This window comes from Passer domesticus, chromosome 1 (genome assembly GCF_036417665.1).
Source record: "Passer domesticus isolate bPasDom1 chromosome 1, bPasDom1.hap1, whole genome shotgun sequence".
Taxonomy (NCBI): domain Eukaryota; kingdom Metazoa; phylum Chordata; class Aves; order Passeriformes; family Passeridae; genus Passer; species Passer domesticus.
The window spans coordinates 90,871,839-90,885,034 of record NC_087474.1 but is presented as its reverse complement, the minus strand read 5'-3'; the positions used below and the strand labels follow the sequence as shown (position 1 = coordinate 90,885,034).

The following is a 13,196-nucleotide window of genomic DNA, read 5'->3' as shown; positions in this document are numbered from 1 at the left end:
TTGCAGTATCTTTTCTGTTATCCTGCATCCATCTTGCTTTCTCTGAAGAACTATCCCTCAGATTTCAGATGCAAAGCGAGGGGAGCAGAACTCCCCAAGAGCCATGGCGTGTAGGACTGGTGCGTATATACTGGTCCTGAGGGGCAGAGCATCAACTTGTTTCTTGGGAGGTGGAGCCCTAACTTTGCTGTTGCTGGGTGGAGTGGGAGAAGATTGTAACAATTGCAGCGAGTAACTTTGCTGTATAAATCAGTACACTGTTCTGAGGACCGAATCTGTCATGACAACTAAAATTCTTGCCCTTCCATCACTGAGAGTGTTGCTGGTTTTGTTCTGTTTTTTCCCAGCCTTAGTTCTTATCTTCTAGTTTGAATTTGCTAGAGACATAACTTTGGCTTTACCAGATTTGTGCTGACTGGAACTGACCTGTGATTGCCATAGACCTGTTGACATTGCCTTCTTAACGGAGGTTCAGTTAAACTTTTGCTAGTTGTATAAAATAAACATAGTGCTGGCTTTTATTTTTTTTACTATTGAACAAAAATCGTTATGTTTTACAGTGTGTTCACTTGAGTTGATATTTTGGGTGCGTTTTCACATGCATAGCCTGTATATACTGTACTTTCTGTAAAGTTGCTTTTCTTTTCCCCTTTTTCTCTGCCAAAAGGAATCAGATACACCACCTTGCCCAGCTCCTAATGTTTACCAGTTCAGTCTTCAAGCACCGACCCAGCTTATGGCCAGTTTAGCGCCCGCATTGCCCCTGCCAAGTGGTAAACCCCAACCTGCGCCTCCGAGAGCCCTGATAATGGCCGCCAGTAATCAGGTATGAGCCAGCAACTCTGTCACGAGTGATCACTCTGCAGGTGCAGGTCATGTGCGCTGTGCTGTCAGCCTCTGAGGATAGCCTCCATAGAGCATGTGCTGAGCTTCACGTGGTCAGAAAAGTACTTACTGCTGTGTCAGAGGTGTGGGGAGAGCAAAGGGTGGGAAAGGGTTTGGAGCAGAAGAGCCCCTGCACAACACAGACACCTAGGAGCAAGTTAAAGAAGGAATGTTGGGTGTCTGACTCCTTAAGCTGTATTTGAGAATCCTGGTGCCCATCTGGTGGGATATTTGTAGACCTTTAAACTCTTTAATTTCCACCACCATATAGGTGGTGGAGCTGTAAGATAGTTTTTGAATTTTAAGGAATAATACTGACCTTTCTAGGCTTATTTTGTTGTCTTTATTTTGAATTTTTAGATTTGGTTACACATGTAATATTCTGTAATACATTTTAAAGGTAGAGAACAGAAGATTGATTATGGACATGTGCACAAGGATTTTTACAAAAAAATTAAATGTGTGCGTAATTGTGCTGGGACCTGAGTGTATTTTGGCTAATCTATCCATTCTGGTACAAACTCAGTGCATCTTTCTGCAGGAAAACACTCCCTCAGTCTTGATAATTAGTCTTGATGTATTAGTCAAACATGTCTCACACAAGGCTTAATGCAAATTGTGGGTTGTAGGTTGACTGTGGTAATGAAACTGTGAGCTGGTTTCTTTGAAACTTAGTTTTGGTCAGGTTCTCTTCCTACTTCTCCAAGTCCTTCTATCAGAGTTCTTGGGAATCAAGGGCCAGGAGATTTTCAACTTAATGCCTTTTTTTATTTGATTCAGCACTTACTTCATGGATCTTCATTGGGCACACTCCTATTTGTCCATATCTGTCCCTGGAGAGCCCAGACCTGGGCCCAGCACTCTGTGTGTGACCTCATCTAAGCTGAGTAGAGGGGAAATTATAATTTCCCTTGACTTGCCTTTGGTTTTAAGCTTCTGATTGCACAGATTCTTCCCCTCCTTCCTTTCCCTACTGCTCAGTCCCACCTAGGCAATACCAGCTTACCTGCACAAGAAATGTATTAGTGAGAAGCTAACAATAATAATAATATATTTCTATTATAATGTCTGCAATTGGATATTCACTGGCTAGTGAATATAGTCCAGTCTGAAACTTCAGAAGTTTTTTTAGAATAAAACTGGAGAGTTACTTTAAGTTAAACTTAATCTAAAATACAAACTTAGTGTAGATTATTCTTTTCCTTAACAGCTCTGCTTTTCTGAAGTACCCTGGAGCTAGTTAGGAGGAATGCAGTTGTTAGTACAAAACAAGTTGGCATTCAGAGTGTTTCCCACAGTTGTGAAGAGACAATGTGTTGTGTGAATTTTGGATGCCTGCTAGAATTTTGAATCCTGGAAAACAACTGCTTTGTAGCACTTTTTCTGGCTTTCTGTTCCTTGACTGTCCTTTCAAGTGATTGTTAACTGTTCTGTTAGTAGTTTTATAGTACTTAAATATTTAAAAGCAGGATTTTTTTTGTGGCTTTGCTTAACAAAGATGTGCCTTTGAGAATCACATTAAATAAGAAGAGTTTCTTGCTACCTGTAGTTTAGAAATGGGATAATAGGTTATTTGGATTGAATTTACCAAAAGCTTATATTTTGTGAAGTATAAGTGGGTTTTTTTTAATAAAGTTTATGATTGAATCAGAAGTGGGAAATGAAATCATTTTACCCAGAATACTGTAGAATATCTCCTTTCCACTTCCAATTTTCTGGAGCATGACTGTGCTAGATTAGGCTGATGGCTTTTCTTTTGAGTTGATGAGAATCAGCTAGCTTATCACACTTAATAGGTGAACTCTTAGAGGACTCCTGCCCTGACAGATTTGCACATGTGTAAGACTTTCTTAAAAGCAAGTCTTCTTTCATATTCTAAAAATTTTGAAAGGGACTCATTTATCTGCATGGTGTCTTCAGCTTTCTCCCTGGCAACTTTTTCCACCTCAGTTCAGCTTGGAAAGCTGTACCTAGGTGTCGAATACAACTCTGAAAAGCAGGAGGTGCCAAGAGCATTTAACTGTGTTTTAAACAAATTACTGCCTTCTGGGCAGGTTTGCTGCTGTTAAAGCTTCCTGGTATTTTCATTTTTGAAACATGTTTGCTGTGATTGCCAATTCTATTTATGTACTGCATAATTAATTGGAGAATTTCCAGGTAGTTCAGGGACTGATTAAGCTCCTGGCACAGGTCTGAGTGCTTTTCAGGATCATTATCATCCATCATTTTTCCAAGGTAATCATTCTTCTACTCTGCTGACAGCAGTTTGAAATTTTACTTGAAGTTTATGAAGCAGTGCTGCCCATTAGAAAGATATTGAGATGCTTGTCCACATGAGTAGAGGGGGCAGAAATTGCTTGGTAACTTCCCAGGGAGAGGAGGGGCTACGTTCCCTGTTACTGCTTTGAGATAAGTTTAATTCACGCTGGATTGCTGTTCACTAGGTTACCAAAATGAAGATAGAAGAAACTTCCTTTTTCTTACATCAGAAGAATTCTTTCATTTAACTTTTAAGATGCTTTCTTTTTCCCCTAAGGGGTTGTGTTTTGATTCCAAAGTATCTAAAGCCAGCAAGCACCAGTCCCTCTGCTGCACTGGCTAACTTCCAGTGTGCCTGAGGAAGTCTCCAGTAAAGATGAATGGTGTCTGATTGGGAATATGCTCATCGCTATGGAGACAACTAGGAAGTGAAACCTTAATGTCAGTGCTGAAATACCACAGTCAAAATCTGTAAAGGGGCTTACAGGAGTAGATACTTTTTTTTTTTTAGATTCTTTTGAGTTTGGCAAAATAAGACAGAACTTAATTAAACTTACATCTGCTTTTTTATATTGCATTACAGGCACTTCTGTGGCTAGCATACTTAGTTTCATTTTGCTTTTATCCAGAACAATTGTTAAAGGTGTTGCTTTGTCTCACTAATACTGCTGATACTGCTTGTATCTCTGAGATGATTGCTGGAAGGTTGGCAGTGTTGCAAACAAAATTGGTCCAGGATTTGAGTCAAAATTTATTTTAGATGAGTGCAAACTGTAAAGTGTAGCTCGCTTGGATGAAGGCTTAGTTTGTAAAGACACATTTTAATTTCTGTCAGTGCAGAAGTATGCTGAATTCCCTTTGTATATTGAGATTCTTCAGTGTTTTCAGTATGTTAACTTCAATTTAGAAATGACCTGATTTGTTCAATGGCATTTTTAAGCTGTTTAGGTACTGAAGGCCTCTTCATTCAGCCAATCATTTTTGTTTTTTTGTTTTTTTTTTTTTTTTTTTTTTAATTGAGAATGTTCTCATTTAGGGTGGAATAATTTTTCAGTGTCCATGTGTTTTCATAGGAAGTAGGCTATGGTTGTGTACTTCGGAAACAGTTTTGATTCTAAATGTCAGGCTCTCATCTTCTGTGTGCGACAGAACATTGTTTGGTTTTTAACATATGCAAAACATAGGGGAAAATTATGTTTATTTCCTTTTCTAAGAAAAGAGGAGAAGGAAAAACTGGATCTGAGTTTCAGAGGTTGTTTTTTTCAGCTGAAAACAGTACTGGAAATTTTTCATCTAGGTTGTCCTATATTTATACAGACAGTCTTTATGTGGTGTTATCTTTCCATGTGTGGAAACTGACTTAGCCTATCCAGACCTTGGCTAACCTAACCTGACTGCTTACAACAGAATGTTGGATTAAGTGGTCTCCAGAGGTCTCCATATAGACATCTAGTCTAGATGCTTAAAGGACTGTATGAAATCCTCTGGCCACATTGTTGGTTACTTCCTGAGTGCTTTCTGAATTGCAGGAAGGTCTACGTAGTAGTTTCTTAGAAACATAAAAAACCCACCATAAATAAAAGACTTATTGAAGAAGTCATACCTTCCTTTTGTTAACATAGTACTCTTCTATCTTCCAATGTCATTGCAATCAGATTTTTGCTCCCAAACTGAGATGGATTTGAATAATCACATATGTATTTCCTCTGCAGACTTTTTCACATGTATTGGTATCACCTCATCATTTGGAAAGGGTTTTTCTTACTGTAGTAATAGTTTTTCTGTTCCAAATCAAAAGTGAGAATTCTCAGTGAGATAAGATTTCTCTTTAAGGTCTGAAACTGTCAGCTTTGTTCTAAAAAAGCTATTATCTCTTGTTCTCTGTAGTGACAAGTATGCAGATACACTTCATGGCCCATGTCACAACAGCAGCAAAGTTGCAGTGTGAGTTCTGTCTTCTGGTAGCATTCTTTTGACTCTTGCCCCTCAGTTTTGAAACTTGAGTACTGACAAGATCAAAAAGGGTATTTATTTCATGTGTCATTCTACCTTCTCTACCATAATGTAGTTCAGTATTTCCTGCAATGGTACTGTCTGCTGTCAGCCCCTCATTTTGGGGACTAGGCCCTCTGCTCTCTCAAATACTAATTTATCTTGGAGCTGCTCATACTAATATTGCCTAACCTGTTGTGAAAGGTGAAGAGAACCTTGACCTGTGTGTGGTAGCTCTGCCAGCAATATATAATGAAGTGAATAAGATATGAAATATTGAAATAATCTGCTTGGAGATTTTATTTTTCCAAGTTCTCTTGTGCTGGAAGGTAAGAAACATCTAAAATCTTTCTTGCTTTTGAGCTCTTTTTAGTCCCCATGTTGATTTTCCTTTTCTTTGCTGTTCTTACAGTTGGGTCCATAAATTGCCCCTTTTAGAAGAGAGTTTGGGCTTATTTTATAAAATCTATTTGGGACTCAAGATTTTATCGGTTGTAGCTGAGAGTGACCTGTAGGTCCCAAAAAGAGAAGTCTTTGTTTGCTGTGCTTTGAGCCTTATTTCCCTAGATTGCCAATACTGAACAACTTCTGGAATAATTTATTTTGGTTTGTCTTTACTTCGGCTTTGAATTCTAAACCACATTGAAATCTTACCAGGTCCAGGTAGCACATGCACATATCTTGCAGAATCTTGTTAACTAGTCTAAAGTAATGAGGCTAGGTTGCCTGTTAATTGGCTTATTGCTTATTTAGTTTTGACTAAAATGTTTATTAGGTCATTGTCCATTATTTCTCTGCAAAACAATGAATCTAATAAAGAAGTTAAAATTTTTAGTGTATTTACAGATGTTATGATCAGAAAGTCAGTAATTGAGTGCTATAAGCCTAAAATAGAGAATTTGGAAATATTGCCAACTTTTTAAAATATTTTGAGAATGGATGATAGGTTATTTAAGGGATACTTAAAATGTTAATGGTACATTAAGGTAGCACTGAATTCTACTCTGATATTTCACATGAAATGGTTTTGAGGTGAGTTTGATTACAAGTCAGATCAGCTGCAGGCTGGAGTCAGTCATGACCTTTAATCCTCTTAACAACCAAATATTAAATGTTATCTTTTAAAACTGTCTTATGCCTTTTCTAAGATTTGCCTTTTCTTCTGTAAGTACTTACCAATCATTTTGGAGCACTGTATATATAATCTATTTTTAAGTTGAGCACAGATACTTTATTATCAACATTTTTCTGCCTTTCTTTTCTCCTTACTTTAGAAATTCCCTCAGGCAAAAAAAGAAACCTAACAGAAGACCAGAACAATTCAGAAGCCTGTTTATGTTTAGACTTCAGCTCTTTATGTTACTTGTGTTATTTCAAATTGTAGGGGATTGATTTTTGGCTAAAAATTTTCTTTTTGAATAATGGCAGTCTTTGAATGTCATCAGTTTGTACAGTAAATATGCCAGTATTTAAGAATAGTAATTTGGTTTCCTTAGCAAATAATTACTTGGAATTTCTATTGCATCCAGATTTTTCTTGAGGTTTTTTCTGGAGTATTTTCTTTTTTTAAATTTTCCTCTTCTTCTTGGTTTTGGTTGGGGTTTTTTTGGTAGATTCTGGGGGTTTTGTTTGTTTGTTTTTCTGCTTTATGCTGGGAGTTTTTTCCCTGGAAGCTTTTTTTGACCTGGTATGTGATGAAGGATTTCACCTTATCCCCAGCCTTGCCTTAAATGTCAATTCTTTAGTTTACCTTCCAGATGTAGCAGATTATTCAATGCAGCTAAAAACCAAACCAGTTCTATCTGTTCTTTTGTTGAATCAATAGCCTTAAGATGGGGGAGATTGTGATATGTCAAAAATCTTCAATTCAGAAGTTTCAACTTCTTTGATCTATTTCTCTAGCTAGAACAGAGGAAGGGCTTTCTTTCTGGATTATCTGATCTCTCTAGACATCATCTGCTACAGATGTCATCTCTTGGTGATTGTGTCAGTCCTGAGCATGGGAACGTCCAGAAATTCGTGCACAGAAGAAAGATGTTTGATACAGCCTCTTGAGATTTCCAAGAACATGAAGTAAATTTCTTTTATCAAAGGTCCCGAAGGAAGCTAGCTGAATGATATATGTCCTGTTTTAAACAATTAACTAATTGGAAAATGAGGAACAAAAAGTTCAGTTTTTGTAGAAGATAGAGTTCACCAGGAAAGCCTTGCAGGACTTTGTGCTGCTTATTATCTAAAAGGCAGTGGATGAAGCCTGGTGAAGTTTGCTAGTGGTGTGAAGCACCTTAAGGGCTATTTGAGAAAGGATGCAGAAGGACATTTCCAGGTGATGCACCAGGAGGGAGAGAAATAGTTTAAGCTTTATAGCGAGTGGTAGGCCCTGAGCAGACAGTTTCTTGTAAAGATGACACTTGCAGAACACCACCAGGGAGTATAATTTTGCCATTTCTTTCCTCATCAGAGGAAAGTCAAAACACAAAAGGAAACAGAATAGGGAAAGATGTTAATAGTGATCAATCACATGGAATTGCTTCTGTGTGAAGAAAGAATGAGGTTGTTTAACCTCAGCAAGATGAGGTATATGAGCTAGGTCTGTGTGGTCATCAGCAGTATATGAAAAAGTTAGAGAACAGAATAACATGAAATTATTTTCTCCAAGAGCTGGTAGATCATCCTGTAGTAGGCTCAACTTAAATGTGATGCTCATTCAAGCCGTGGAAATGCCATAGCACAGGATGCAGGATGCTAAAAGCTGATGGTTTAAAAAAAATAACAAACTAGAGAACAAGATGTAGTTGAGAACTGTAAATATAAAGGTATCATCTCTGACTGAAGTGGTCCCTGAGTCAACTTCCTTAAGCACCTCTCTCAGCTGATGATTCATGAGACTGATGGATTCAGATCCTGCTCCAATAGATTAACAGTGTTTATCTTGATGACCTAAAAACAATGCAGAATGCTTCATCACAAGCTTGAGTTTACGTTCTGGCTAGGTTATTAATCATTCTTTGAAGGTTTGTTTACCCTTTGAGCAAACAAGGGGTATGACATCTTTTAGGATACAGGTGGATGCACTTGTCATGCTTGATGTGGTGCTCGTCTGACCTTGAGGTCACTTGCCATCCTGTTCTCAGTAGGGTTTTTTTTTTTTTTTTTGGTGAACCCTCATTCATATTGAGAAGGAAATTCCCAGATTTTTCACATTTTCAACTGAAGTGGATGGATGGGCTTCCTGGAAGTTTGTATGCTCCTTGATCAATTTTGTTCTGGTTGTTCAGTAGCAATACTAAAGTTTTCCTCTGTCTTTCTTCAGCACATAATTGAGGGTCACTATGACGACTGGCTACTTTTAGTGTTTTACTATTACAGGGTAGTTTTTAGTATTTTGATGTAATTTCAAGTAAATATCTGTATATAATTGAGTCAGAGATATACTTACTGAACTAGAAAACTTTGCACAAGGATGTGACATGGTGTGTTTGTTTGAAGGACCACTTGCCAAAAATAGAAAACATTCTAATTTTTCATAGTTTCATGTTGTTTACTTGCTAAAATATCTACTAGAAGCTATTTATGAAATATACATCAATAAATTATGTTTGGGAAGTAGCTCTTAAATATGAAAAATTGTCAGCTTGCATTTCCTTTTTCTGTTTGTCCTTGAATTATTTTGCCACTGGTAGTCTGAGAACAGGATTTGGTGTTTAGAAGTTGCATGTTGAAGGTTGATGAAGTTGCAGTAGGACACTGTATAAATCAAAAATAATTTTAAGGTTTTTTTGCCACCCTGTAGTAAACTGTGGTTGTTCCTCAACACTGGTATTCACCAGTTTGTCTTTCTGGATGCTCTGTTTCTCTTCTAGTAACAGTTTGACAGTAAAATGTTGCTTATGGAATTATGCTTTCAATAGCTCTTTTGTGTGCACAATTGTGGCTTGGTGTTCTTGTTTCTTTCTACTTCACACTCATTTGGAAATAGACAATATTAAATACTTGCAGCCACTTCAGTGTTCCAAGCAATTGTCCTAAATGTTACCTCTGTGTTCCTGTTCAGCCCCTTAAGCTCTTGTTACAGGCGGTCAGCTGTTTGTTGAGTTATTGCTGTCAGACATTGGGAAAGGTTGCTTGCACTGATGTTATCAGTATTTAGGAAATCTTTCAGTTTCATCTTCTGAAACTCTTGTACCTAATTTAAGTACATGCACATTAAACCAACTTCCTGTGTGCCATTAAGTGCTGGAGATGCTTGTAGTACCTTATGGTTGGTAGGTTTACTCAGGCTGCTACTAAATCTTCTGGGCAGTTTTGTTTCAGGTTATTGTCAGACGTAATTGTTTTGCCTTGATCTGCATATGAGGTACAGTCCAGGAGCTCTGTAAGCTGATGACCAGACCAGTAGGATTTACAAGCTCCTCACAAGCCATACTTAGTTAGCCTGTCACTGACTCGAGATTATGGGGGAAGCAGACTTACACTCCCCATGCATCAGCTCATGTGATCATGCCCTTACATTTCTCCATGATGTTTCTGAAGGACTGAAGTGTCTCATCTGGTCGTGCTTTTGCTGAGATACTCCAAAATACACACATCTGTCACAATTAGTATTTAATGTGGAAGTTCTCTGGTTTTATAAGGGAGTTGTACAGTGAGTATATTTCATACTGAGATCGGAGGGTATTAAAGATGCATTGAAATCTACACTATTTCATTTGCAGGACACTTTCTTCAGAAAATACTTAATAAGCTGTTAGTGCCTTGGGACTTGCACAGCTGTAAATAAACACGCATGAAAAGACCAGTTGCTTCAAGCAGTGTTTTGTGGAAGTGACTTATATGTTGAGGAAATACTGCTGTTAATGTATGTTTTGTTTGCTGTTTTTGTGTTAAATGAATGCTTATCTTATTTTATTTTTTTTTAGCAGCACAGTGGAATGAAGTTTTCCATGAAAGGAACTCATAACCAAGGCAACAGCTACAGCCCTGTCAGCAGTGGAGGCATGAGGCAACCAGTTGGTAACCGTGGACACCACCAGTACAATCGTAACATATGGAGAAGGAAAAAACACAGAGACAGCTTGCCTATTAGTCTGAGCAGATAATGGCAGATGCCAAAATGACCTTCCCTGTTCAGACAGACTGAGTGAGTGCCACTCGACTTGAGGGATGGAGACCAGCGTCCAGCACATCGTTTTATTGGTGTTGCCAAATATCTGCAGCTGACTTCTTTGCATGTTTCTTTGTGTGGTGGTTCAGTCCATCTTCAAGAAGTAGTTGTGCTTATCTGTGAAGCCTTATTAAATGTGGAAGTTTGTTTTCTGCCTTCCCACAATGGTTCATTCAGTGCCGAAGCAGCTCTGACAATAGAACTGCAAGGACATTTACAAATGCTGTAGCTTTTTTGCTGTGGCTATATCTGTTCCTTTTCTTTTATTTTAGAAGTGAAGGAAACTTCAGCCCCTTGGAATTACTTTTTTTTCTTCTTTGCAGCAAATCACGTTGGGAAATCATAAAAGTCAATTTGCTGCTCTCCTGGTTTGTTTTTTGTTTTTTCAAAGCTCAGTTTTTTTTCCTCTGTAAATATTGGAAGTATGATTTGTGCAATAACTTCGAATTTTTAATTTAATTTCATATTATCACATAAGTTATATTTAAGGGGAAGAGGTTTTTTAATTTACAGATCCTTTCCCAGGTTGCATTATCTAAGTTGGGGTCATAGTTTTGGCAGGTTGAGCAGTGTTATAAACATGACATTTGGTAATATTTGAGGCTTCTTGATTCACAATGAAAGTGCGATTTGGCTTACAGTTTTAAGAATTTACTAAGCTCCAAAGCATTTTGACCCTGTGTTTTTTAGCTCATTGTCTGGCCTCTATCAATCGTCTTGCTCTGACCAATGAGTTTTAATTTTCTTTAACTAGACAACAAATCAAACATTTGTAGTACCAGAAGTAAAACCTTTGAGAGGAATGGGAAAAAGGTTGGTTCAAGTCCTGATATGAAATTAAAAAGCTGTGAACTACATGCTTTGATGCATTTTAGTAACGTAACCTGTTAATGTTTGGGTTGAAACAACACTATTAAACAGAGGTACCCGGCTTAAGGAATGTGGAGAAAGGAAATATGTTGATTCCATTAAGGAATCTGTATAGTAGTATGCATTAGTTCTGTTAAGAGCAAATATATAAAAAGTACTTCAGCTGCTCTAAGCATTACAAGAAGTATCTTTTAATGTGTTGCAGGAGAGCACAGCCCAGTGTTGTACACAGTATGAGTGGCTGGCACTTAATTTACAGATGCATACAGGTATACTATGCAAGTGTGTATTGCCATGACAAACACTGTCTTTAACTTTTTGAAAAATGTACATCCTGCCTAACCCTGAGTTTTTAAAGCACCACAGTTGTCCTGGGAGTAGGTCACATCTCATGCCCTCTGACTTCCCTTTTTTTAAGTGAGAGTTCTTAAGCTATACAGAAAACTACAGGTGAGTTATGTAAGTCCAATAGCAGAGAAAGCTGAAGAATCCTGTTAACAGGACATCTATACTGTGTACAGATAGAGAAGGTTTTAAAACTGGTATCTGAATATTGAAATGAGGTGTCAAGCATGAAGCTTTTTAATATCCTGTATGCCTTTGAAGCAGAAGTAGTTCATGTTATTACTGAATCTGTCAAACAAACAGGTCCTTGAGGGGAGAGAGGGCAACATTCCAAATTAGAGTAGTGCATATCTGTTTGCAGAAAGTTTGTCTTAATGCTCCAGACTCATCACAATAACAAAGTTCTAAAAATTGTGAGCTGATTCATAAATAATATCTAAGGGCTGTTACATGAGCCTGTACTGCTTAGTCTTCACACACTAGCAATATTGAGCATAACTACATTAAAGAGCCTTCAAAGGCTTTAATTGGTGTCTTATACTAGTGTCCATTTTAAAGCAAAACTCATTTGAAAAGTGGTATCATGTAACACTTCAGTCATGGTGAACCAAATGAATTGGCCTGGCTATCACTGTGGTTATGTGCTACAGGTTTAAAAAAATGTTTAAATTTTTTGTGTGGACAACTATGTGGAAGCTAAAATTGACATATTTTTATGTAAAGTTTTCTATTCTTTGATTTTTAATAAACTTTGGAGACCAGTCACTCTTCTGTACTTTTTTTATGGGATAGTTAATGGATGAAGTGACATTCAACCTTGTCCCATTCTTTGATGTACACTTTGAACATCTACTTTAAATTGTTCATGCTGAGTGCTTTCAGAATGAGTTTGGAAGGTGGATGGGTGCCCTCAAATGATGGTGATGTTTTTCTGAAGGAAATAATGAGCATGGATGTTTCTTTTTTACTTGTAAATTTGATCCTTCGATAATGAGAAAACAGAGGAGCTGGAGGCAGTGCCCGCAGTGTTCTCAAGAGGAGATCAACTGACCACTTCCTTGGGATAGGATACCGTAACTTTTAATTAACTTTTTTTTTCCTCATTCCTCCCTGTAGTTTTAAAATTCCTTTCAAAATCTTAATCTAGTTTTCAGCCTCCTCAAAGATTGGATGTATCTTGTCTTTTTTGTTGTTATGTTAACCCTCTGAAAGGACTCGAAAGTGTCAGCAGCTGACTCTTAATTAAAATACTCTTAAAACCAAGTCTTTGGAAGGAACTAGTATATATATATATATCTGTGAGTGGTGAGAAAGGGAACTGTTTTTAATAGATAGCAATGCAGGGCTAGGGTTTGGCAGTCAGGGAGGGTACTTGGTCAGTCTTAATGAGTATCTGCTGGAGAAAAGCAGACTAGTAGTGGGAAGGGAAAATAATAACCACTCAGTAGTAGCTTGAACAATAACAATTATTTTTTTCTGTCAGGCCAGTCTTTTCAGTTAGCCAGTGAGACATGGCTGACAGAAGGATATATAATCTCTGCAGACACAAAGATTAAGCGCAGCAGCATTGGTTTTGTAACTTCCTAGACTCCACCTTTTTTGTCCTTGTGTCCCAGATGATGATTTTACTTTATTCCTCCCACAAATTCTGCTCAACTGTCTATCCTTGTTAGCAGTCTGC

General features: G+C 37.6%; 1 protein-coding gene across 4 annotated transcripts in view; it reads left to right on the top strand.

The window, feature by feature from the left end:
- The window catches only part of TENT4A (terminal nucleotidyltransferase 4A), a 58,020-nt gene extending 45,740 nt beyond the window's left edge, over positions 1–12,280 (top strand). The window contains exons 11-12 of one of the 4 annotated variants that reach the window (XM_064429028.1): positions 668–826; positions 10,059–12,280. In XM_064429028.1, the coding sequence (XP_064285098.1) occupies positions 668–826; positions 10,059–10,235 (336 nt within the window). In that variant the 3' untranslated portion in view covers positions 10,236–12,280. Of the gene's footprint in view, positions 1–667; positions 827–10,055 lie in introns of all 4 variants that reach the window. The other 3 variants (XM_064429018.1, XM_064429039.1, XM_064429033.1) reach the window with 3 other exon arrangements.
- The last annotated feature ends 916 nt before the right edge of the window (positions 12,281–13,196 follow it).